Genomic DNA, 26752 nt, shown 5'->3' on the forward strand with positions numbered 1-26752 from the left:
ATTAAAAACTGCCTACTATGCATGATGGGGTTTATATCATAACACTTGTGGGACTTACTAAACATCTTTATGACCCTCTGATAAAATTCCACTAAAATGATATTTACTTAGTAAATTGCTATGTAATTTATACATCATAAGTAAAAAAGCCAGATATGAAATGACATGATACAGCTCTATTATTAAACACTTGGGAAGTGAACAGAGTTTGCTATTTATTTGTAGGATTATAGGTGATTTTGTCTCCTGCTCTTTAAAGAACTGCTGTTTTGGTATTTCCATGCATTTTATAAAATAGTAATACCCTACCGCTCACGCTTTGTAATTGGATGGGAGGGAGAAGAAATTTGCCAGAGAGTGGTAGAATTTTTGAAATGCAAAGAATAAGCAGTAAAATTGACAACAGTCTAGGATCAGGGCGAACCTGTCCAGCTGTCCCATCTGCCATTGACAACCAGGATGGTCTGAGGTAGGACCCCTAACCTGTGCTGGGAGGTAGAGAATGCTTTACAAAGCGTGTACTGCTATATAAAGTAAAATATGATAACTAAGCTATTATAAGTGAACACCTTCCACCAAGGGGAAGGGACACTTAGGGAGTTTGGGATGCTCAGGTACACACTACTATATTTAAAATGAATAACCAACAAGGACCTATTGTATAGCACACGGAACTCCACTCAATGTCATGTGCCAGCCTGGATGGGAGGGTGGTTTGAGGGAGAATGGATACATGTCTATGTGTGGCTGAATCCCTTCCCTGTTTACCTGAAACTACCGTAACGTCGTTAATCGGTTTCACCCCTGTACAAAATTAAAAGTTTTTAAAAAATTGAACACCTAAAATATTTTAATGGTAGTGATAAGTCAAATGAACAAGGTGAAAAGATTCCCACACTCTCTTGGGAATTAGTGAGTGAAATATCAGAGGCTTTATGATAAAGTCTGCTTGCTTGTCCGACAAACATCTGCATTTAGGGCAAAGACTTTTTATCCAATAGTCTGCTTAACTAGACCGTTCATCTGGATCACAGAAACCAGAATGCCAATTATAACATCCAGGTAGGATGGGATATTTTAACTACTACTTGCATCTATCACTGTTCTAGCCACTAAAAGGGGCAAAATCACCAGCAACAACTTCTAAAGGAGGAACCTAGCAACAACAATGCATTCTCATAGAAAACATTTCTTCTTTAGAGAGTCAGGAATACTTTTTGTAAGTCAAGCTGGTTGTTTTTTTTAAGTTAAGCTGCTTTTCAACAATGTTTTTCAGCAGTTTGATCATTTTCTAGATCGTAAAAGGGAAGTTTGAGAAGTCGCATAACACGATTAGATCAGAAGGCTGTCATAGTGAAAACTTTAATCAGCTTTGCTGCCTCCTTTCAGTCTAAGGTTATATCTGCAGCTTCCATGTAGGGCAAGGATTTCCACCCTCACCATCTGTAAATGATGCCCCAGGGAGGCATTATGGAAAAGACCATGTTCCTTTGGGGTTGTTCACTGGCTGTGGCCAAAGGATTCTTTCCAGTTACCCACTCGGATGGAATTGGTGGCAGCTTAACAGCCTGAATACAGACATGATAAAGTATAAAATATTGAATTTCTCTGTGTTTATGCAATTTCAGCTTTGATCTTCATCTTTGATTATGCAATTAATCACGTTCACGTCTGTCTAAGCCTGGTGCTCTGGAGACAAACACTTTCCCATTATTTTAGTCCTGAATACTTTATCCGATTTAAAAGGAATCAGCCGTGTGAAACTTTAGCCTAGAAAAAAAAAAAATCAACATTCACCCTGCCAACCAAGTATTACACTGAAAAACTGAGTTTCTATTTTATGATATTTCAGGAGTCTGACCAAGATGATGACTGCTCTCATTCCATATTGATTAGTGAAGAAGGAGATCCAAGTGGTGATGGACAAGACTGGCAACCTAGGACAGAAGGTATCCATCTTCTGTCCTTGATGTGTTTACAAAGACAATATTGATTATTTGGATTTTCCCCCTGATTTCAGTCATGCTCAGTGCAGAGCTTTGAAATCTCAGACAAGCATAGAGGAAAAGAAATCCTAGCCTTTGGTCCATATTTGAATCAGTGAGTCTTGGCAACCTATTCAGTCTCTCCTTTGTTCTACCCTACTCTAGCTCAACCTGCTGTTCTCATCTCCTTCCTTTTTTGTCTGGTAGCACCTTTGCCCTCACTTCTTTTCTCTCAAAATCTTCCAGCAGCTACGGGGATCTGTTCTCTTCCGTTCATGTGTGTGTGCTAAGTCACTTTAGTTGTGTCCGACTCTTTGTGACGCTATGGACTGTATAGCCCACCATGTCTATCCTATGGATTCTCCAGGCAAGAATACTGGAGTGAGTATGCCATGCCCTCCTCCAGGGGAATCTTCCCAACTCAGGGACTGAACCCACTTCTCTTATGTCTCCTGCCTTGGCAGGTGGGTTCTTTCCCACTAGAGCTACCTGGGAAGCCTTATTCTCTTCCAGGACCAAACATTTCTCCATTAGCTGTCATCCCAGACCTCTTCCCTTGAGGCAGGAGTTGGGGGACTGAACAAAGAACTAAAGGCCCAAGTTGCACTCTTGTATTCTAGGAGGCCATAAGTCTGGAATTTTCCAAAACAACACCCATTCCAAATGTGTCATCCTGTCCTATCCCTAAACACCCTTGCATTGAACAGATCACAAGGTATTTAGATTCTCACTGCAGAACATAGTCATCACAGCGATCACATTTGTCTGTCATCTACTCCCCTATAAACTTCTTACATGAAACGTTTATTTGAACTGCTCCAATCTCTCTTCTGGTAATTTTCCTCCTTGCCTTTCTAACACTCCAGGGAAGCTGCCCTCTTGGATGTCTTTTTTCTCATCCCGGTTAACCACCCTGAAGGCTGTGCTAGCTTAGCCACTGTCTCCTTTGACCCCTTATGCAATGCTGCCCTCTTCTGGGAAGCCTCCCATCTTTCCCAAACTCACTCTGTACCTCCTTTCTCCTGGCTGAGGGCAGGGAAGAAACTATAAACATCATGAACCCTGAAAGACCTAATTAAAATAAACAAGTCCTGATCCCCTCCAGGTAGTCCTTGTGATCTGCCTTTGCGTTTCAAAGACTTCAAATCTGAGTTCTCAGAAGCCCAGTTGTGTCCCCATCACCTTCTAAGAGTTTAAATACTGTGTTTATTCAGCTCAATTTAGAGATGACTTACCATTTGAGGTGCTTATAGGAATTGAACCCGGTTCTCCTGAATTGTAGGCAAATTCTTTACCATCTGAGCCTCCAGGAAAGTCCCTTCATATTAATAATACTTTTAAAATCAATTTGTATGTAATATTTTAGATTTTCATGTAGGAACCATAACACTTAGGCAGCATCTCAACTAACTTCCTGCAGTTTTAGGCTTTCATAACTTGAGTTATACATTCTAAAGAAGAAATTATGTTTCTAAGTTTTCTTCTCATAGTTGATAAGAGTCTTCAGTAAGCTAGTAACTCTTTCAAGTCACAAAATCTGAAATAAAAATGTTTGGGGAATTATTGTGCATTGTATTCATCTTAAATAACAATAAATCTCTTTAAATTCCATTTACATGCTTCTAACATACCCCAGGTTGTTAATGTTTAAGTGTTTGCACACTTTATAAAGACTTTATGCACATCCATGTGACTATTTGATGGTAGATATGCATATTTAATCATTTAATTTATATCTGTTTGTTCATTGTATTATTCTTTTAAAAAAGAAACTTCACTAACTAAAATATATATAAACTCTAATGTTTAGATCACTGCCCTGGTCTTTAACAGCTAAATATTCCTGCAACAAACATTTGCTTTCTTATGAACTTTTACAGATGGTAATTTATAAAATACAATTTGCCTCTCACCCGAATCCCTCATCCTTTTCCTTATTATAAAATTCTTCTTGCATTCCTTAATCAGCTATTTTCCCAGAACATATCAGATGCAAACCTTGTAGACTGGAAACTGAGCATGTAAAATTATTATTTTCGTGAGTGAATGAGAACCTATTTTCTAAAATTCCTAGGCTTACAGTGTATATCTATCAGGATTCTTATGTGCAAATAACAAAATCTGCTCTACTTGAGTGAAAAGAAAGGAAGTTTTAAAAGTTACTAGAAAAGTTCATAGACCATTGAAAAACAAAGGAGAAGAACAGATCCCAGGTTGGATTGTCATAAAGAATTCTTGTAGCTACATCTCAAAACTGGTCACTGACCCCCAGATCACACTGCCTCAGCCACAACTAGCATACAAAATGCTTCTACATTGACCTCAGACCCTCCCTCTGCTGTTGACACCCAGATCAGCAAAAGGATACCTCCATATTATCTTCTCTTGTGTAACTCCTGGGTATCCATCTCTCAAGTTAGCTTTCTGAAAACTAGTGGCAAAAAAAGACTGGTAAATGTAGCTGTAAAAAATTCTGTTGAAAATCATGATTTAGGAAACTATCAAAAGGTAGAGAGGTTATCAAAATATTTTGAACCTTGATTCCCATCCATTTAAACAAAGCAAGTAGAAAACACAGAAAAGTAAGACTTTTCTGGAGAAAATAATTTTTCTTCATTGAATGAATTAGGCTAGGCCAAATAAGTTTTTGTTTTAAAATTTTAGCACTTATATTAATAATTAGTCATCATTTTCTGACTTTATGAATATCATTTGCCCCTTTTCGGCAAGAAAGTTTATGTTTCTGGTTGTGTTTAAATGATGCCTCTTAGTTTCTCTCTACTATAACATTTTCTGGTGGGGTTAATTTGCATCTTCTTTCTGGAAAGATGCATTCAGATAGGAGCAAGTGTTTTATTTTCACATGTGACAGTACATCCGCTTTCCTGGACCACTCTTAGGTTCAGAGGCTCCTATGATCACTCACAGTGTTCAAAAGACAAAACAGAGAGTATATATGTTCCAAGATGATTTCAGTGTCAGAAAGTTTTATAATATCCTTCACCTCACCCTGCCATTTACAACCAAATGTTTTTTCCCCATTTAGGAACCATTAACTTTTCACAATGTCTAAAAAGTCAGGAATTTCTTATACTTGCTATTGCATCTTACTTCCTTGGTTTAAAAAAAGAGAAATCAACCAATTAACAAATTTTTAGTTTATTAAATCTACTTAAAAACATTCTTGGTAAAAAAATCATCTAGGTTTATTAGTCCTCAATGATTCTAAAAATACAGTCATTGTTAAGAACATGTTCAAGTGAATATACTGCCCAATTTTCTAACTTCTACAGCAAAGTCTAATTGTGCCTAGTTTTACAGAGCATCCTTTTCACTGACAGTTGAGTTATTAGGAATGTATGCTGTATGTTTTTCTTACTCTAACATGTCAGCTAGGTGTTTGCCCTCAAGGATGACTACAAAAATGGTGTGAAAGACATCCATCTGCCTTTCATTACAAAAGTGGCCATGAGCCATCTCACAACCTCATGACTGTCAGTTTTTTCATCTCTAAAACGAAGGGTTTGGGTCCGATGACCTCTAAGTTCCTCCCAGCTCTATAATCCCAAGCCTGTCATGTTGTGCTACATAGTGTGGTGATAGGATATTTGAAAAGTTAAAAAGAAAATCCACCATTCCAAGGGAACTTCATTTTTAGAGATTGCAAAAAAAAAAAAAAAAAAAAAAACCCACAAAACTCCTTTTGGAAATATTTACTTTTTTTAAATGCACCACTCTTCTAAATAACACAAGCATAAACATTTAACATTAAAAATGCTTTCCTTATGGTGGTTCCTATATATTTGACAAAATAGCCAATGTCCTTTAAAAATAATAAAAACTTTAATTGATACGCTGATGGTGATTGGGCTTCCCAGGTGGTGCTAGTGGTAAAGAACTTGCCTGCCAATGCAGGAGACCTAAGAGACGCAGGTTCGATCCCTGGGTCAGAAAGATTCCCTGGAGGAGGGCATGACAACCCACTCCAGTATTCTTGCCTAGAGAATCCCATGGACAGAGGAGCCTGGTGGGTTATAGCCCATAGGGTCACAGAAAGCCAGACATGACTGAAGCAACATAGCATGCACACACTGATGACGATAGCTATTAAGTAACTTTCCCAAGGTCCCCCCCGGAAGTGGCAGGAGGGATGGAGACCCAGGTATCTCTGATTCACGACCTGCTCAAATCTTCTCTACTATTCTTCGATCAGTGGAGCTGATTAAAACCATGGCTCCTCCAGCATCCACAGACTGAATGAATGGCTCTGACAGTTAGATGGATAAGCTGAATACTGGGAAAAGCCCTACATCTTCCTCGAAGGATATGCCTCTATGTTCTACACACACATTGCACACTTCTTTCACAGTGCTTATCTGGCTATGCGCTTCGCTTTCTTATTTGTAGTCTCTGCTAAGGCCACAGCTGTACCTTCTTTGTTTCCTTACATTTAGCACAATGAGTTACACTTGTCATATACTTGATATACTTATATCATATACTTGATAAAAACTTAGGAAAAAGTGAACAGGTGAAAATCTTAAAGGACAGACAGTTCTGGTATGGTTCACACTAGGTTTTTTGAATGTTATTTATTTTTTGTTTACATATTTATTGATTGTGCTATGCCTGCATTGCTGCCCAAGGGCTCTCTCTAGTTGTGGTGAGTGGGGACTGCTCTCTAGTTGCAGTGCACAGGCTTCTCATCGCAGTGGCTTCTCTTGTTGTAGAGCCCAGGCTCTAGGCATGCAGGCTGCAGTAGTTGTGGTGCATGGGCTTAGTTGTCCTGTGGCAACTAGATTTCATGTGAAACAAGATTTCATGTGAAATCTTCCTGGATCAGGGATTGAACCTGTGCCTTGGCAGGCGGACTCCTATCCACTGTACCACCAGGAAAGTCCCCACACTAGTTTTTAATGTCAATTTGTTTAATGTGCTATTTTGTAGGCATGCATCCACTCTATAAGTTGGAACTTTCTGTCTTAAGGGTTATACTAAAAGTTGCTCCTTGGAATCAGATAAGAGATGACCAAATGACAAATATAAGCAAGTTCCGATGGGGCAACATAAATTATCTCATTTAATTCTCACAACAGTCCTGTGAAGTAGGTGATATCAGTCACACTTTACAGAAGGAGGCCTTGTTTTCTCCAGTCAGGGAGAAAACACTGCTCATCATAAAGCTTTATTTTACTTCTGGAATGTTTTGTTATACAAATTCTTTGCCCTTTAAGCAAGCATTTATTTAGGACAGGAAAGATACAAAGATGGTTAAAACTCAGTTCCTAGTTAATGTTCATCATGTAATTACTAAGAATACATGAGCCAAATAACCAAAAATAAAACATTTGATTTCTGATTACCCCTGGAATTCATTACTTTCTTCTTATTATTACTGACCTGCACTTTCATAGGTGTTGAGATTATTGTTACTTTTCCGAGAGATGTCATCCATCCCCAAGAAATGGGCCAAGAAGAATTACCAGAAAACAAGTAAGAAGTATTATTTGAAAGGTTAGATTGGAATTAAAGTATATACTTGTGTGGCAACCCACATTCAGAAAAACATCCCCAAGCAGGGGTCATAATAAATAATTTTGTGGCAAGAGCTGGATAATAAATGTTTTATGCTTTGTGGGCCATATGGCCTCTGTTCCAATGAGTCAACTCTGCAGTTGTAACTTGAATGCCTCCATGGATGGTATATAAACAAATGGGTGTGGATATGATCCAATCAAACTACCAAAGTGAGACTGGAGGCTGGATTTGGGCCAAGGACCATCATTTGCTGACCTTGCAGCAGTGCCACTCAAAACAGAGTTCTGAGGTCCTTCTGTTACCAGTCAATAACGAAATCAGTATAGAACTTGGACATTTAAACCTTTAAAAAGATGTGTAGCCATTTAGTCAAGTAATTTTATATTTATTGATCTGATAGTGGAAAATTTTTTTATTTTCACGTTTTCAATTTTTGTTTAATTTTTATAGTCATTCACTTTGATTACATTTTACAAAAGTTTCAATCCACGATGCAATGTAAAATTTTAAATGGATTCTTCACCAAAGATAGTTTGAGAAGTACTGGGCTTTTGGAGAATGGTCAAAGGCCTCTGGTCAATGCCTTTGGAGAAGTACAAGGGTGCACCCCCTTATCTCTGCCTTTTCCTCCTCTGATTTCTCTACTTGAGGAAACAGAGACTGGGAAAACCAAAGTATGAGTGGCAGAGGGCTGCTGAGGTGGGGAGCAAGTCAGAGAATGGGGAGGTCTTGTTCTTTCAGCAATACAGCTATTCCACTCAGCAGTACCATTTGGAAATAGTCCTCCAAACTTTCCAGTGATGTCAGGTGGGCTAAGAACTGGAGATCCAGAAGACATGGGGAATGACTTTTAAATTAAACTATTTCCTTCCCTCTTTAGTCAGATAACCTCAGAGCATCAGGAATGGACACCAGCACATTCTGTTTCACTTCCAAAAAACATTGAGATGGTGGGCTTCAGGACAAAAATGGTAACCACGGAGCCTTTACTTGCAAAGAAAGAGGAACGTTCCCAGGAACTCTTCAATATGAACTTGGGCTTTTTGTTGCCAAGACCTCACTTAGAAACGATAATCTCCAAGTCTGTAGCCAGAGATGTTCCTCACTTTCTGAAGGGGCAGCCAAGGAAATCTGAAGGTGAGTTCATTGAATTATACAGTGATTCCTTTATTCTTTGGTCAATAAATATTTCTTTATTCATCTTTTTCTTAAGAATTTGAAAATCTTTACAGGGAATTCATATTTGGTTGATCTTTATCTGTGGGAGCTTTGGGGGGCATACGGTGAGGATACTTTCATTCAAGATTTGAGTTACCTGTTCTATCTAGCCCAAAACTTATTTACTAGATAGCACACTGATGCCAGCATTTCCCCTTAGTGCACTGCTGTCTTTGATATCTGCTTAACACTGTCCTAAACCAATTGACCTAAACCACCAGAGACAAACTTGCAAAATGCAATTTTGTATTTATTGGCTTATTGCAATGAGGGGTATTGCATAACAGAGGAAAGGTCAAACAAAGGAGAAAGAAAAAAAGCATAATTATGATAGGATTTGGGTGCAAGAAAAGTGAAGTCGCTCAGTTGTGTCTGACTCTTTGCAACTCCATGGATTGTAGCCTGCCAGGCTCCTCTGTTCATGGAATTTTCCAGGCAAGGTTACTGGAGTGGGTTGTCATTTCTTTCTGCTGACCCAGGGATTGAACCTTGGTCTCCCGCACTGCAGGCAGACTACTTACCATCTGAGCCACCAGGGAAGCATTAGGGTGTGAGAGTAGAGCTTAAATGAAAATTTTAAATGAAACAGCATTTAAATTTTTTTTAATTTTAAATTTATTGCGGTAAAATGTGCATAACATTCAATGTACTACTTTAACCATTTTAAAACATACAGTTTAGTGGCATTAAATACATTTATATTGTGGCATGAACATCAACACTGCATCTCCAGAACTTTTCATCTTGTAAAACTGAAGCTTGACAGCCACAGGACTTTTTTTAATTTATGCTTTCATTATTTATATATTGATTATTTTTGGCTGTGCTGGGTCATCACTGCGGCATATGGGCTCTTCTTTGCTGAGTCAGGGCTTTCTCTAGTTGCAGAATGGGGATTTCTCTAGTTGTGGTACTCAGGCTTCTCACTGCAGGGCTTTTCTTGTTGTAGCTCACAGGTTTAGTTGCTCCATGGCATGTGGAATCTTCCCAGACCAGTGATCAAACCCATGTTTCCTACATTGGCAGGCGGATTCTTAACACTGGACCACCAGGGAAGTCCAACACCCATTCAACTTAAACTCTCCTTTCTCCTGTTATCTCTGATAGCCACTGTTCTCCTGTTATCTCTGATAGCCACTGATACTTCCTATTTCTATGAAATAGACTATTCTAGGTCCCTCATAAAAGTGAAATCATTGAATAGTTGTCCTTCCCTGTCTGGCTGATTTCAGTTGACCTGATGTTGAAGCTGTGTTTCTAGAGGCTGTGTGTAAAAGTCAACATCAAACTGGACTGTGATATAGACCCAAGGGTCTTATTCCTTGAAATCTGCAAAGTTCACTCCCAGCTCTCCACAGCCTCTGTTCAGCCTCCTCTCTGTTCACTCTTCCTCACCGGACAATAAACATCAGCACCACCAAATGCCTTCCATTCCCAGAACAGATATGTGAATATTTTCACATACTGTTTTTTCCGCTGGAACATTAAGACATCCTTCAGGTATGCTCTTAGATATGCCTTCCTCTGGGAAGTCTTCCTGAATGTCTCTAAGACTGGGTAAGTCACCATGCCTTTGGACTCCCATAGGATCCTAACCTTATCTTCAACCAACACACATCATGCTAAATTGTCACTATCTTTTTATGTGCTGGTCTTCACCAGACGACAAAGGCAAAAACCATTACACCTCCCCACACAAAGCTCCAGATCTGACACGTAACTATTTAAAAAAATATATTGAATTAGTAGCAACAACAGCAGTAAACATTTATTGAGTGCTTATTACTTCAAGGCACAAATGTTCACTGATATAGCTAATATTAACATGCTTGTTTTATAAATGAGGCCTCAGGAGGTTAAGTGTATGCTCAGGTCACATAGCTAGTGGGTTACAGAGGCTGGGTTCAAACCTGGACCCCCATCTCCAAAGCCAACATATTTAAGCACCATGTCACATGTGTTCAGAGCTCACAACTCCCATCTGAGCCTCACTTTAATTATTAAGGGAAAAAAAGGAGAAACATAGTTTTCTAGAGGAGGTGAGTTTAGAGAAAAGGAGGGGCAGTTGGTACAGGTACCAAGTGGAGAAAGGATAGATGGAGAGACTGAACTGGACATTGTGGAAATAGCATTTCTCTTGGCCAAACCACAGAGAATCTTGAAGATGTAATAAAAGCAGCACATTCAAACAAAAACAAACTGGGTTAGGTCAGTATTCTGTAATGGGGTCTGCTCCATAGGTGTTATGATCTTGTCTGAAAAAATCAGCTGGGTTTACCAGGCTGGTGTTTGTTCTCTTAAAAAAATTTTTTTGTTGTTTACATGCAATCTTAAGATAATCAATAAATGTTGTTTAAGAAAAATTCAGAAAAGACAGATGAGCAGAAATAAAAAATAAGAGATAAGAAGCACAAATACTGTTTCCGGTTTCTTCTAGAATGCAATTCCACATTTTTAAATAATATGTTTATAACTACATTGCTTGATTGCTCATAGATATTAGGATTTAAAAATTTAACATTACTCTCTGTACACAACGCAATCTTTGAAATCTTTGTGCTTTAAAAAATTAATATTTATGTTCTCCTCTAGGAGTTTTATAGTTTCTGGTCTTACGTTTAGATCTTTAATCCATTTTGAGTTTATTTTTGTGTATGGTGTTAGAAAGTGTTCTAGTTTCATTCTTTTACAAGTGGTTGACCAGATTTCCCAGCACCACTTGTTAAAGAGATTGTCTTTAATCCATTGTATATTCTTGCCTCCCTTGTCAAAGATAAGGTGTCCATATGTGCCTGGATTTATCTCTGGGCTTTCTATTTTGTTCCATTGATCTATATTTCTGTCTTTGTGCCAGTACCATACTGTCTTGATAACTGTGGCTTTGTAGTAGAGCCTGAAGTCAGGTAGGTTGATTCCTCCAGTTCCATTCTTCTTTCTCAAGATCGCTTTGGCTATTCGAGGTTTTTTGTATTTCCATACAAAGTGTGAAATTATTTGTTCTAGCTCTGTGAAGAATACTGTTGGTAGCTTGATAGGGATTGCATTGAATCTATAAATTGCTTTGGGTAGTATACTCATTTTCACTACATTGATTCTTCCAATCCATGAACATGGTATATTTCTCCATCTATTAGTGTCCTCTTTGATTTCTTTCACCAGTGTTTTATAGTTTTCTATATATAGGTCTTTAGTTTCTTTAGGTAGATATATTCCTAAGTATTTTATAGGCAAAACACTCTCTGACATACATCACAGTAGGATCCTCTATGACCCATCTCCCAGAATATTGGAAATAAAAGCAAAAATAAACAAATGGGACCTAATTAACCTTAAAAGCTTCTGCACATCAAAGGAAACTATTAGCAAGGTGAAAAGACAGCCTTCAGAATGGGAGAAAATAATAGCAAATGAAGCAATTGACAAACAACTAATCTCAAAAATATACAAGCAACTCCTACAGCTCAACTCCAGAAAAATAAACGACCCAATCAAAAAATGGGCCAAAGAACTAAATAGACATTTCTCCAAAGAAGACATACAGATGGCTAACAAACACATGAAAAGATGCTCAACATCACTCATTATCAGAGAAATGCAAATCAAAACCACTATGAGGTACCATTTCACACCAGTCAGAATGGCTGCGATCCAAAAGTCTACAAATAATAAATGCTGGAGAGGGTGTGGAGAAAAGGGAACCCTCTTACACTGTTGGTGGGAATGCAAACTAGTACAGCCACTATGGAGAATAGTGTGGAGATTCCTTAAAAAACTGGAAATAGAACTGCCTTATGATCCAGCAATCCCACTGCTGGGCATACACACTGAGGAAACCAGAAGGGAAAGAGACACGTGTACCCCAATGTTCATCGCAGCACTGTTTATAATAGCCAGGACATGGAAGCAACCTAGATGCCCATCAGCAGATGAATGGATAAGAAAGCTGTGGTACATATACACAATGGAGTATTACTCAGCCATTAAAAAGAATACATTTGAATCAGTTCTAATGAGGTGGATGAAACTGGAGCCTATTATACAGAGTGAAGTAAGCCAGAAGGAAAAACACCAATACAGTATACTAACGCATATATATGGAATTTAGAAAGATGGTAACAATAACCTGGTGTATGAGACAGCAAAAGAGACACTGATGTATAGAACAGTATTATGGACTCTGTGGGAGAGGGAGAGGGTGGGATGATTTGGGAGAATAACATTGAAACAGTAAAATATCATATAAGAAACGAGTTGCCAGTCCAGGTTCGATGCACGATACTGGATGCTTGGGGCTAGTGCACTGGGACGACCCAGAGGGATGGTATGGGGAGGGAGGAGGGAGGAGGGTTCAGGATGGGGAACACATGTATACCTGTGGTGGATTCATTTTGATATTTGGCAAAACTAATATAATTATGTAAAGTTTAAAAATAAAATAAAATTTAAAAAATAAAATAAAATAGATAAGGAATAAATAGGAAAAATGTATAGAATGTGGAAGAAAATAATAAAAAAAAACTACCAAGAAAGGGAAATATGAAAGTATTTTAGACAAGTGTTTTGGAAGCACTTGTCTGTGAGTTATATAAAATTTGAATAATTTATCTTAATTTTGAACATATCCTAGGTGTATTAATAAATATATCAGAAGTTTAGATTCATGCTTTCATATTTACAAAAAAATGATGATACAGCTTCATTTCAAAAGCAAAGAATCAGACACCACAGAAGTGATGGTGTGCACACACACACACACACACTGCACACATGTTAGCTATATTCACTATGAATTTTTTTGGTAAGACAGTTTTCCAAGCTCTAAACTGCATTATTGCAGATTCCAAATTAACTGAGTGATAATGAGAGTTTTAAGCTCTATTCCTTTTTCCAATGGAAATTTTAAAATATATGCAGGGTAGTCATTGAAACATATATACTAACATCTTCTCCAATGTATTTATTTTCTAATTTCATATAAAATGATAAATCTATGTTCACTATACAAAGTGAAATAAAAATAAAATATCTGAATAATAGACAAATTGTCTAGCCTAGTGTGCTATGAAAACCTTGAAAATCTAATAGATCTAAGGATGCTATAGAATGATGGAACTTACCTTCTTTGAAAAATTAATATTTTAAGTATTATCAATAATATAATTTGGATCATATAAATAAGTACAATTACTCAAAGGATTAAATTGTCATTATTAAAACTATTCATTGTTATTATCTAAAAAAAATTAATATTTAATGTCTCCCTTATTATGACTAGGTAAAATATCATTCACAGCTGAGCCCCAGACTGTGCTTTGATGGCATTGCTTTTCTTTTGAGACATTCTATTTATCCTGTCTTTAATAACCGCTTCATTTCAGCATTTGTTTACTTTCTGTATATCTGTCGCTAATTCATCCCCATCCTGTCTAATGGACCTGAGAAACGCACCTCAATACAGGCAACTGCACACCAGGTAATTCATTGGTTTGTTTTGTTTTTGGAGACATTACTCCTGGAACATTCTGCCCTCCCGTTTCACTCTGTGTTCCTTGGTCCTTGGACCTCCTGACCAGCTGTCTCTCTGGGAGTTCCTCACTATGATCCTGGAAGTGCCTTGGCTCTCTGTGTTTGATCCCTGTGTGCTGCGTACACAGCTTCCTCTCCCTTGGTTTATACCTCATTTGGCGGCGGCGGGGTGGGGGGGGTACATAATTTCAGGAGCTTCCTGAAGATGCATGGATTATATTAATGGTAGTTTTTCACCATCTCTGTTTCCTCTGAGCTCTTTTCTTTCTTTCTGTTTTGTTCTTCATATTTTCATGTTAGAGGCTGTTCCCATATGTCAGTTGATCCTTGGTGATTATTAGTTTTTAAGAGGGGGAGTCTAAAAAGTGCCAGGGGCTCACACGGACTTGTGGAATGGGCAGAGGTGTGAATGGCTGGGTGAGGGATTTCTCTCAGCTAGTTTTCCAGTAAGAATCCAGCCTCCTGCCTGTAGGTTATAAGACTTGAGTGTCACATGTCAAGGTCGAAGCTTTCATTTATCCTCACATTTTCACTCCAGCACCCCGGTTCTGCTCTCAGCTTTACCTAGCACCTTAGCATCTTTCAGGCTCTTCAGAGTATACACTTCCAGCCAGGAATGGAGAAGAGCAACCCTCAGCTATTGGGGCAGGACAGGGAGTCTGGAATCTACTGCTCATACAGACTGAAGCAACCCCTTGTTTCAGTCTTACTTGCATCCCCACCTTTAGAGGTGTCTGGTATTAATATTTTCAGTTCCTTCTCCTTTCTGGGGTTCTCGTTTCTTGTTGAGTTCTCCCTGCTGCAGAGAAAGCTGACAACTCAATAGGTTATTATTTATCCATATAGTTTTCACTGTCAGAAATTTCACTGATGTCATGCATGTGCTACTTTACCCGCTGGGTTTCTGTTGTTATTCTTCCTTACCTTTTAATTATTTATTTTTTTGTTTGGCTGGGCGACTTGCAGGATCTTAGTTCCCCAACCAGGGCCCCAGTAGTGAATGCACTGAGCCCTAACCACTGGACACCAGGGAGTTCCTTTCTTTATCTTTAAAAAAAAAAAAATTAGTTTACTATCATTTTAGTGGAGTTTGTGGAGAGAGAGGAAGAAAATTTGTACATTCAATCTTTTAACTCATACTTTTAGTTCAATACTCTTTTTATGAGATTGACATGCTACCTACTGCCCTAAGGAGGCAAGTTTTGATACACATTTTTAAAGGCTTTCAATAAATATGATCCCATTACCTACTGGAAAGATCTTACCTCTACATTCTCATCAGAAATATAAAGAGTGCCTTTCCATCTCATGTCATTCCTCATCAATACTGGAGAGTATCCCTCTAAATATTTATAATAACTGAAAGATTTTTTAGCTCAGAGGATTGTACCTATGCAGCCAACTATAAATCATATTTAGTTATATTTCTAGTATTATTTTGTAATATATTTTACACAGAATGTCTCAACCTTTAGAATACAACCTCTATGAGAGCAAGAATTCTGTCTGTCATTCACAATTATATTGTCATCATCTGGGACAGTGTTGGCTACTCAATAGGAACTCAATAAATATTGGCTGAATAAATAGATAAAGAATTGGGGTGGTTCTTTGGCCAGTTGTGGCTAAGCAGAATGCCTGCATCCTTTCTTATTGGGATCCTCTTTTTAGGTGACCGTTTTTTGCTTGAGAATGGCTTCTCTCCCTGTTATACATCTCAGAGAGATTTCTTGAAGGGAAATTTCAAAATGGCAGCCTGTGCCTAAAAAAGGTCCTTCAGACATTTTTTTTTTTTTTTGCCTTCAGAGTATTTTTAAAAAGAAAGCGAGGGAGATTTCACATAAAGTCTCCAGCCTTCTGGCTTCCCTTGGCAATTGGAAGATCTAGCAGTGCTGGATTACCCAGCCAGAATGGACAATACCAACTGAAACTGGGAAATGGATGCCCCAGTAGTTGGGGCACATGATTTTAGTTCACCACTGTCCCTACTTGCCCCACGTCATCCATTTATGTGCCTTCTTCTACCTACTGCAATATTCTTGGGCTTCCCTTATGGCTCAGCTGGTAAAGAATCTGCCTGCAACGTGGGAGACCTGGGTTCGATCCCTGGGTTGGGAAGATCCCCTGGAGAAGGGAAAGGCTACCCACCCCAGTATTCTGTACAGCCCATGGAGTCGCCAAGAGTCAGACATGACTAAGCTACTTTCACTTTAACCCTGAATACGTTTGGAGCCTTTGGCTTCAGTTTTAAGCTGCAATGGTGAGTGGGGTTTTAGGGACCATTCTGATGTTTTCGTAAGAAGAAAACAACTAGGTTTTACCCTTCCTGGTAAATTCCATCTCACCCTTCCCTGCACCCCTTCAGACTTTATGCTGTATCCCATATTTGAGTTCAAACAACAGTTGCGAGACAATAATACGCAAATATTTTCACATTTCTGTGAAGTCTGGGTTTTCTGAGTAAAAAGCATTGAGAGACCAATTTAAAGAAGGATTGAAGGACAAATATGGCTTGGAAATTAGAGATAAGATATTGCTCCAGAAAGATCAAGGCTGATTTTGCCAAATGCCGTTTGCTTAACTTTCTAGGGTAAGAAACAAACAAACAAGACTCAGAGACACATTTCCCTTTTCTCCTAGAGACATTAGCATACATTTCATAGTAAAGGTCTCTCTTTCTTGGAAGGGAAAGATGGTTCGAACTGCCGACACTCTCTGTAAGCTCTGAGTCTCCTAATTTCAGGGTCTCCTCCTGTGGTGCAACCTCACCACGTGTGCAGGGAAATATCTGGTTCTCATTGCACCAGCTTGCAGGGAAGCGGGGTGCAAGGAACTGGCACTGGGATGACTCATGGGTGATAAGTGCTCTATTTTCTGATCCAGAGGGTGCGTGTTTCCAGAAGGAATATAAATAAAAATAAGTAAATAAATGTCAGACGATGTGTGTACAAATGTTATAAATATAAAACATATGTATAACATGTATTTATATAAAAACCAGTATGTTAAAATAACATCCCCCTAAGTGGCAGTAGTTTTGTGTGGTGATTCTGCATCCACCTCCATGTAGATCACATCTGGAAAAACTTCATTTTACCAACTTTTCCTCAAACCTCAGAGCCAGGATCACTCCATCCACATCCCCTGGCTTAGTGCTGACTGTGTTCACCCTACTACTAAGAATACCTAATAATAATTATTATTATTTTTCTTATTACAGAGTTTTCTATCTCTGACATGAAGTATAGTAGCCGAAGAATTGAGGTAAGAGTAGTTTTGAGCATTTTTGACTTACAAATTAAAACCAAAGAATCTTGTCAGAGACAAATTCTATCAAAAAACTCAGAACCCAAATCCTCAGCATATAATCTTGTAAAAACAACAACTCACATATAGTTTATAGAGGAGCAAATAATTTCTGAGAAAATTATATCTTGACATGTATATATATATTTTCTGGGTATAGTTCTCCACATTATGAAGTGAATAGCTCTTTTGGACATACCTAATTTTTATTTTTTTAATGCATTGAGAAGTTAGGTGATTCTTTTTCCATGGTAGAAAGATTTTCCCGGTTGTCTCATTCGTTAAGTAAAGCATTTTGAAAGAGGCTTGCAGTTCTCCAACTGTCTGACTCTTCTGTATCCTTTAAGTCTTTGAGAAAATACATATATATTGCTTAGTGTTGAAAAAAAAAGTTCATTTGCCTAAAAAAAAAAAAAAAGGCTGCTACTAGGGAGATGTTTAAAGCACTGGAAGAATCTGCTTGTACTTTTGAGAAGTCATGTAGGCAATAAAACTGGGGAATTATACTGTGTCTCTCCTGTTTTTCATGCCTATTTCTAGTCAGATTTCTTTTCCTCTCTTTTAACACGCGGGTGGCAACAGAATGAAAATTAAACATGTAGCTCTTAGTTACCACTCATGATCTATGCTTTTCTATGCTATATCATTAGGTTTCAAATCTATATACACAAGGCCACAGTGAAACATGTAAAGAGTTTATAGCTTAACTGAGCAAAAAGCTGAATATTATATATTGGGTTACACTGACCTCTAGAGGCTGATAATAATAAGACCTGGCATGCTGCAGTCCATGGGGTCACAAGGAGTCGGATACGACTGAGAGACTAAACTGAACTGAATTTGAAAATAGTTGGAAGGCCAAGGAAATTTTAAAAATTTAGTGAGCTAACTTTCTCTTTTTAGATTTTTTGGCCACACTTCAAGGAATATGGGAACTTAATTCCCCAACCAGGGATCGAACCCACATCCCTGGCAGTGGAAGTACGGAGGCCCAGCCACTGGACCATCCAGGAAGTCCCAGGAGCTAACTTTCAAGTGTATAGCATGGCAGATTTATAAGCCACCTTCAGCAAAACAATTCAGCCAAGCAATGAGGAGTAGTTGTGTTCCATATGAAAATTCTGAGCTGGTCTGAATGATCACAGAGTAAATAAATGTAACAGCAATTTTAAGCCGTTCTAAGCGGGAATTTTAGGAGAAGGCACTGGCAACGCACTCCAGTACGTTTCCAGCCTGGAAAATCCCATGGACGGAGGAGCCTGGTGGGCTGCAGTCCATGGGGTCACTAAGAGTTGGACACGACTGAGCGACTTCACTTTCACTTTTCACTTTCATGCATTGGAGAAGGAAATGGCAACCCGCTCCAGTGTTCTTGCCTGGAGAATCCCAGGGACGGAGGAGCCTGGTGGGCTGCCATCTATGGGGTCGCACAGAGTCAGACATGACTGATGTGACTTAGCAGCAGCATCAAGTGGGAATTTTAAGTTTTGAATAAATTCATTGGAAAGTAAACAGGGAAGAGAATAGATACAAAGTAGAAATAAAACAGAATGTAAACAGAAATGACAATAGAAATCTTTAAAAATGTAAATATTTTATAATTTATATGATAGAGGCTTTATTTTTAATAGATAAGCATGAATCTTGTAATGTTAATATTAATATTAGTTTTTAAAAGTATTGTCTTACCTTGGTCCTAAGAAAACACCAGGAATGAGATTTTAGTTTTTTCAATTGTGATCTCCAGAATAACTTTGTACTTTAAAGCCCTTCCTAAAGAGAATCTTAAAATCTCTTCACATTACTTGAAACCAGTTAACATGAAATGCATATGTGTTTCTACATTCATTAATTTTTCTTTCTTTCCTTTTAGTTCTCTCTGCCACCACTATCATGTCTGCCCATGAGATCTGGTCTCCTTACTATACCCCTAAGTCACAAGGATCAAAAAGCGAGAGAAAGAAATATGCCACGCCTTGTATCTTTCATACCTAAGTTCTCAGAGCCTATTAGCCAATCTGATGAATTTAGACCATCAAATAAGCAGAAGGAAGCACCGATCAAGATGTTAGCAGATCAGACTCTCAGATCCTTTGACGGTTCTATTTGGTCCAGAAACATGTGCTCTTTTTGGAAGGCTCACCGTCACAGACAACACCTGGAAAAGGAAGCGAGTAGGAAATCCAAGGAAAGAGAAGGATGTGTCAACATTGAAGTCTTTCACTTTGAAAAAGGACAATCTTTAGTGTCCCTGGAGAATTTCAAGGAAGGCAGCTTTCCTACAGGTAGGGAAGAGGATACTGACTGCCATGGTAATGAACTGAGAAGAGCAGAAGAGAACGCTCCATCTCTTTCATCGGGAAAGAAAGGGGATTCAGGAGCCAGAAACTATGAACAAGATTCAGAAGTTGGATATACCAAGCCAATCAAGTTCCAAGAAGCCCTGCCATCAGATATAGGTCTAAGCCAGGATGAAGGGACTAAAAGTGATAAAGCTGATTCAAAAAGTGCTTCAGCACTTAAAGGCGAAGCAATTGAACTAGACCATATTTCAGAAGATTACACTCTTCGCAAAAGTTTGTCTGATGCAGTCACTGATGGCCCCATTGAAAAGCTCTCAGAAGATCATAGCAGCATGGAGACAAGCACAAAAATATCAGTAGCAGAAACAACCAAACCAGGAATGAATGGGACGGTGCCTCTTATCCACATCACTTTCCCTGGAGATGAAACTCCCAAAGAACCAGCAATAACCAAACCAAGCCTCCAAAAACGAAAGGGCATCCTTCGTAGCAATAGTAGCTTGAACATACTTGCACACCAAGAAAATGACAGGCATAAGGTGAAAACCCAGAGAAATAAGTTAGATTCAAAGACCAAGACCAGTAACAGGACACCTCAAAATTTCATGATTTCCACTGAAGTTTCTGTGAAGCCTACCACGCATAAAACCAGTATAAAAACTCAAGTTTTTCCTGCTTTGGGGCTTGTGGATCCCAGACCTTGGCAACCACCCAAGTTTCAAAGGAGAATGCCACAGACAGAAAGGAAGCAATCTGCTTACCAGGCTTTGAAACCTAAAAAGCCGTCATTCCCTTGCCTCTATAAAAATCCAGGAATAGAAAAGTCTTCTGTTCCTCTCTCTGCTCAACCAGCAGAGCCAAGACTGAATTACTTAGATCTGAAGTATAGTGACATGTTCAAAGAGATCAATTCAACTGCGAATGGGCCTGGAATCTATGAAATGTTTGGAACTCCTGTTTATTGTCACATGCGAGAGGCTGAACGGCATGAAAACAAGTATCACCGAGAGATATGCTCAGCTTCATCAGGCAGATGTATCACCAATAAATGTCGATCTTCACACAGTGAGAGGAGCAGCAATAGCCGAAACAGACTTTCTCAGAAAAGACCGCATAGTAAACCCCCCAAATCTTCTCTTGGCATTAAACAAAAGCACAGAAGTTTAATTTCTAAAGAAAAGGATTTCCAGGCTGTAGGTAGTACCCTACAAGATGCTGAAAATGGTGATGGCATTTCAGAAACAGGGTGGCAGATTAAGTCTTCAGGAAATGACTTTCTATCTTTGAAAGATGAAGTTCAGCCCATGAACTTGGTTCAGGCTCATGAGCAGTTCACTGAACAGAATGATTTCTTTCCTGTCTCAGATTTGTCCATTGTTGAAGAAGTCTCTATGGAAGAGTCGGCTGATGAAGAAGACATTTCTAACAATCAGATACTTGCCACGCGCCTCAGAGATCTGCATCAGCTTGAAGAGCTACGCCACCAGACCCCATTTGTCCTTTCAGAAAACAGCTGGGCAGTACCCAGTGAGAAGAGTTCCAACATGCATGTACTGCAAGAAGAGCAGAAGGTAGCATCTCCCGGTGAAACAAATGCCAACCAAATTTTAACTAACAATGTAGACTTTGATAGTTTTTCAGATAAGTCAAAAACTCTTAGGAGTTTCTCTTCCCAAGAGAAACAAGAAAGTGTAACTTCTCAAGCATATCAACACTGGGCACTGTTTTTGGATCATGATAGTTTAACTAATGAGTCAATTCCATATCAAACACTTGGAAAAACTTTAAATGAGGCAGATTCAATTTCCCAAGAAATTCTAGACTCTGTAAAGAATGAAGAATTGACAGATGAACTCTTAGGTTGTCTAGCTGCAGAACTATTAGCTCTTGATGAGAAAGATGACAACTCTTGCCAAATAATGGCAGATGAAACAGATCCTGAAAGCCGAGATTTTGTCCTCAGCAAGAGAGGAAATACCATGCAAGAATTAGGTAGAGAGACAACAAATGTCAAAATACAGGTTGGTATAACTAGAATCGGGCTTTCCTAGTGGTTCAGACAGTAAAGAATCCACATGCAATTCGGAAGACCTGGGTTTGATCCCTGGGTTGGGAAAATCCCCTGGAGGAGGGCATATCAACCCACTCCAGTGTTCTTGCCTGGAAAATTGCATAGACAGAGGAGCCTGGAGGGCTATAGTCCATGGGGTTGCAAAGAGTCAGACACAATTGCGTGACTAAGCACCGCACATCACATAACTAATAATCAGAGATTCACTGGGGCGGGAAGGGACCTCAGAGACACTGTGCTTCAAACCCCTTATTTTCAAATGGGGAATCAGAAACCCTAAGGAGTTAAACAGTTTCATCAAGGTTTCATTGTTTGGTTGCAAGTTTGGAATCCAGGTCCCCTGACTCTCATGCTGTTTTCATTATGCTGCCTCACTTCTAGAATTTAGCTAGCCTGACACTGCTTTGGAATCACTTTGGGCACATTACTGTAGCAAAACTACTTACTAAAATAGGTAGATATTATATTTGGTGATGATATTTTCAATCAACAACTAACAGCTGGGAGATAATTGTGGGTAAAGCATTACTCTAGGTGGTATGTGAGATACACAGCCCCTGAAGTAGCTCACCATCTAGTTCCAAAAAACATACGAAGACACAAAAAGATCTTTTCTCAGAGATTCCCTGCACTTGAGCATTTGTTGCCAAATGGTTTGCTTTAATAGAAAAATATTATTGATGCCTCCTATGTTCCTGGTATTGGGATAAGAACTGGAGACATGATAGGGTACAAGACACAGCCATTGCTCTCAAGAAAACATAAGCAATAATCCTGAATACATTAAAAAAATTTTGTTTGGCATTGGAGTTGGGATGGGGAGAAGAATATTAACAGGTGGTAGGGTTACGGCTGTTTTAGTTTTCACTGAAGTATATCACCCTCCGGTTCTACTAAATTTTTTTTAAGATGAAAGTTTTTGTTTGTTTGCTTGTTCTCCTACCCCAACAGACTTGGAGTTTGTTTATTGGCTGTACCTTGCGGCATGCAGGATCTTAGCTCCCTGATCAGGATTAGAACTCGCACCCCCTGCTTTGGAAAAGTGTGAAGTCTTAACCACTGGACCACCAGGGAAGTCCTATCTTCTCCTAAATTTTTAAGATAGAAGCATTCGGTTTAGCTGAAACAGTCACTAAACACTAACTAGGGTTATATCATGCTCTTTCAGGATCAGAAATAATTATTGTAAATAATTGAACAGAAGAATACACAAGGTGAGAACTTGACATATATGAGTGAGACACATTATACTGTCTCCTTTCTGTCTTCATAACAGCTCCATGAGATCAGTCCTGGAGGTAATAACAAGTCTCCATTCTGCAGATGAGGAAATCGAGGTTTAGAAAGTCTCACAGGGAGTGAGTGGTGGGGAGGGGCATCCTGATTCCAGCCCAACACTTTTAATCACTATACAGTGGGAATATTCCTTGCCATAATAGGCCAGCTCCACCCTCATGGTGAGCGTGGTCTCTGCTGGGAGGTGGATAGTGATGCAGAAAGGCTGCCAGGCTTGGGTGGGAGACAGGGGTACATGTGTACACGCCTGTGTGTCTGAGATGGGTCTACAAGTCTGCCAGTTCACATTCAAGAAAAGCTAACAAGCTGGTAAATATAATCAGCCCATAATCCTACCCTGCAATTGGAATAAAAAACTGACCTTCTGTGATCTTTCATTTCCAAGCAGTCCTTATATTTCAATTTGAATAGAAACATGAAAGGCTGGGGAGGAGGAGGAACCCATGAGGCCCTTTGAAGGCACCTGGGGTCATTTCTAAGAAAGGTGATCCTGTGCCATGTCTTATTCTTAAGGGCCTTCTCTGTGCCTCTACATCACCATCATCATTTATTTTTAAGAACTCTTAGAGGAGATCAAGACAAAGTATTTTTGGTTCTGATCAAACAGTTGGAAAACATGGTGTAAGCTCTACAAAGATACTTATTTCCCAAGGGCAGGGCCTCTAAAGGTTTACTGTGGATACATATCTCTTGAGGATCACACTGAAATGTAGAACTGATTCCATATGTCTGAGGTCTGAGATTCTGCAAGTTTAACCGGCTCCCATGGGATATTGATAGAGCTGGTTCGCAGATTCTCCTTTGAGTAGCAAGGGTCTAGAGGACCACGGATCTTCAGTCTATTGCAGCTGGTCTTGACCTTCAGACTTGCTTGTTATGCTTGTGCATGCATGCACATGTATGTAAGAAAGAAGGTTTGGGGAATTCCCTGGGAATCCAGTGGTTAAGACTCCCGAAGGCTCTGGTTCAACCCCTGATTGAGGACCTAAGATGCCACAAGATATGTGGCACAGCCAAAAAAAAAGGAGAGAGAGAATATCTATATGTATGTATATTTGTGTATAAATGTGTGTCTGTGTATGGAAATGTAGGTATAAATTCTTTTATGTGTGTGTGTGTGTTTGCGTGTATGGGTGTGTTGTGGAAATAGAACAGGCAAAGGCTATTTATTCAGAGCTCATTATAACAAAGGAGTCAACCACCATTATTTGCATTTGGTAGAGACTCAAATGGAGAGGGCAATGGCACCCCACTCCAGTACTCTTGCCTGGAAAATCCCATGGACAGAGGAGCCTGGTAGGCTGCAGTCCGTGGGGTCACTAAGAGTCGGACATGACTGAGTGACTTCACTTTGACTTTTCACTTTCATGCATTGGAGAAGGAAATGGCAACCCACTCCAGTATTCTTGCCTAGAGAATCCCAGGGATAGGGGAGCCTGGTGGGCTGCTGTCTATGGAGTCACACAGAGTCGGACACGACTGAAGCAACTTAGCAGCAGCAGCAGCAGCAGCAGCAGAGATTCAAAAAAGCAGGCAGAGGAGTGAGAAAGATTTTTAGTGGAAAAAGGCTTCAGGTGTGCCCTGATTTGGAGAAGGTAATGGCACCCCACTCCAGTACTTTTGCCTGGAAAATCCCATGGACGGAGGAGCCTGGAAGGCTGCAGTCCATGGGGTTGCTGAGGGTCGGGCACGACTGAGTGACTTCCCTTTCAATTTTCACTTTCCTGCATTGGAGAAGGAAATGGCAACCCACTCCAGTGTTCTTGCCTGGAGAATCCCATGGACGGGGGAGCCTGGTGGGCTGCTGTCTATGGGGTTGCACAGAGTTGGATAGGACTGAAGTGACTTAGCAGCAGCAGCAGTGCCCTGATTGGAGGCTGTTGTTCTGGGGAGGTTGTTGTGGGGGCTGGTTAACTGGAAGGGGCCTCCCGTGTGATTGGTTAAGGGTGCATATTTGGCCTTCTCTGATTGGTCCGAAGTTAGAAAAGGAAGATTCTCCTATCTGCCCTTTCTCTCTGTCCCAAGGACTCAATGTAATGATGACATTTTTTTGTCTCATTCTTCCAGAGATACAGTAATGGCTTCAGGAGATATGACAAAGAGGAGAGATTTTTCAACCCACATGAAAAAAAGACATTTTCTGAAAATAGTTTAAAGTACGAAGAATCTATCCTGTGGACCAAGGGTGAGATCCTCGGGAAGGGAGCATATGGCACAGTAAGTGAAACAGGAAGCTTGCTGAAATAAAAAAAACCCATTCCTCCTCGACCCCTCCCTCTTTTCTAATCTTCCTGTTTGCCCTCCCCACTCCATATACACTTTTACTTAGAGATCTTTCAGTTGGAAGTAGTAGGAAACCCAACCCAAACCACCTTGAAGAAAAGGATGTCCACTGTTTTATGCAACTGAAGTGTCTGGAGTAGGTCTGACTTGGGGCACAGCTGGTTTCAGAGGTCAAATAACGTCATCAGAGTCTGGCCTCTCTGTCTCTCCTTTTGGCTCTCGTTCTCAGGCTCGTTCTCAGGCTTCATGGGGTGGTTCAGTTCAGTTCAGTCACTCAGTCGTGTCCGACTCTTTGCAACCCCATGAATTGCAGCACGCCAGGCCTCCCTGTCCATCACCAACTGCTGGAGTCCACCCAAACCCATGCCCATTGAGTCAGTGATGCCAACCAACCATCTCATCTTCTGTCGCCCCCTTCTCTTCCTGCCCTCAATCTTTCCCAGGATCAGGGTCTTTTCAAATGAGTCAGCTCTTCGCTTCAGGTGGCCAAAATATTGGAGTTTCAGCTTCAACATCAGTCCTTCCAATGAACACCCAGGATTGATCTCCTTTAGGATGGACTGGTTGGATCTCCTTTCAGTCCAGGGGACTGTCAAGAGTCTTCTCCAACACCACAGTTCAAAAGCATCAATTCTTTGGTGCTCATTGTATTTCTAGCCTCTCCTTCTCTGAGGGTCAAGTCCTGTGGGAAAGAGGTCTTTTTGTTCAACAATTCAAGTTATGTTACCCAAAGTTGGGAGAGCCATTGCCAAGAAGCAAAAACAAAAGATATTTCTTATATTTTGTGAATTGCATAAAATACCATCTAAAGTCCCAGCTGCTGCTGCTAAGTCGTTTCAGTCGTGTCTGAGTCTGTGCGACCCCACAGACAGCAGCCCACTAGGCTCCTCTGTCCCTGGGATTCTCCAGGCAAGAATACTGGAGTGGGTTGCCATTTGGGGTATATGTATATGCATAGCTGATTCACTTTGCTGTACACTTGAAACTAACACAATATTGTAAATCAACTGCAGTCCAATAAAAATTATTACTCCAAAAAAATTTTTTTAAAAGCCCAAGCACTGTACATGGTATTGGGTTAACCAAAAAGTTTGTTTGGGTTTTTCAGTAAGATGGTATGGAAAAACCTGAACAAACTTTTTGGGCAACCCAGTATTTGCACAGATTGCTAGAGATGACTGAACCTAAGCTATTATGATATGCATTCACCATGCTACTTATCCCAA

General features: G+C 39.7%; 1 protein-coding gene across 2 annotated transcripts in view; it reads left to right on the forward strand.

Annotated features, from left to right (window-relative positions):
• Positions 1-26752, forward strand: part of MAP3K19 (mitogen-activated protein kinase kinase kinase 19) — a 60992-nt gene that overhangs the window by 28630 nt on the left and 5610 nt on the right. The window contains exons 7-12 of one of the 2 annotated variants that reach the window (XM_015475801.3): positions 1853-1949; positions 7400-7478; positions 8404-8660; positions 17488-17531; positions 19447-21897; positions 22899-25378. In XM_015475801.3, coding sequence (XP_015331287.1) covers positions 1853-1949; positions 7400-7478; positions 8404-8660; positions 17488-17531; positions 19447-21897; positions 22899-22946 — 2976 coding nt within the window. In that variant the 3' untranslated portion in view covers positions 22947-25378. Of the gene's footprint in view, positions 1-1852; positions 1950-7399; positions 7479-8403; positions 8661-17487; positions 17532-19446; positions 21898-22898; positions 25461-26752 lie in introns of those variants that run through there. The other variant, NM_001205597.2, reaches the window with a different exon arrangement.

Source organism: Bos taurus, chromosome 2 (assembly GCF_002263795.3).
Source record: "Bos taurus isolate L1 Dominette 01449 registration number 42190680 breed Hereford chromosome 2, ARS-UCD2.0, whole genome shotgun sequence".
NCBI lineage: Eukaryota > Metazoa > Chordata > Mammalia > Artiodactyla > Bovidae > Bos > Bos taurus.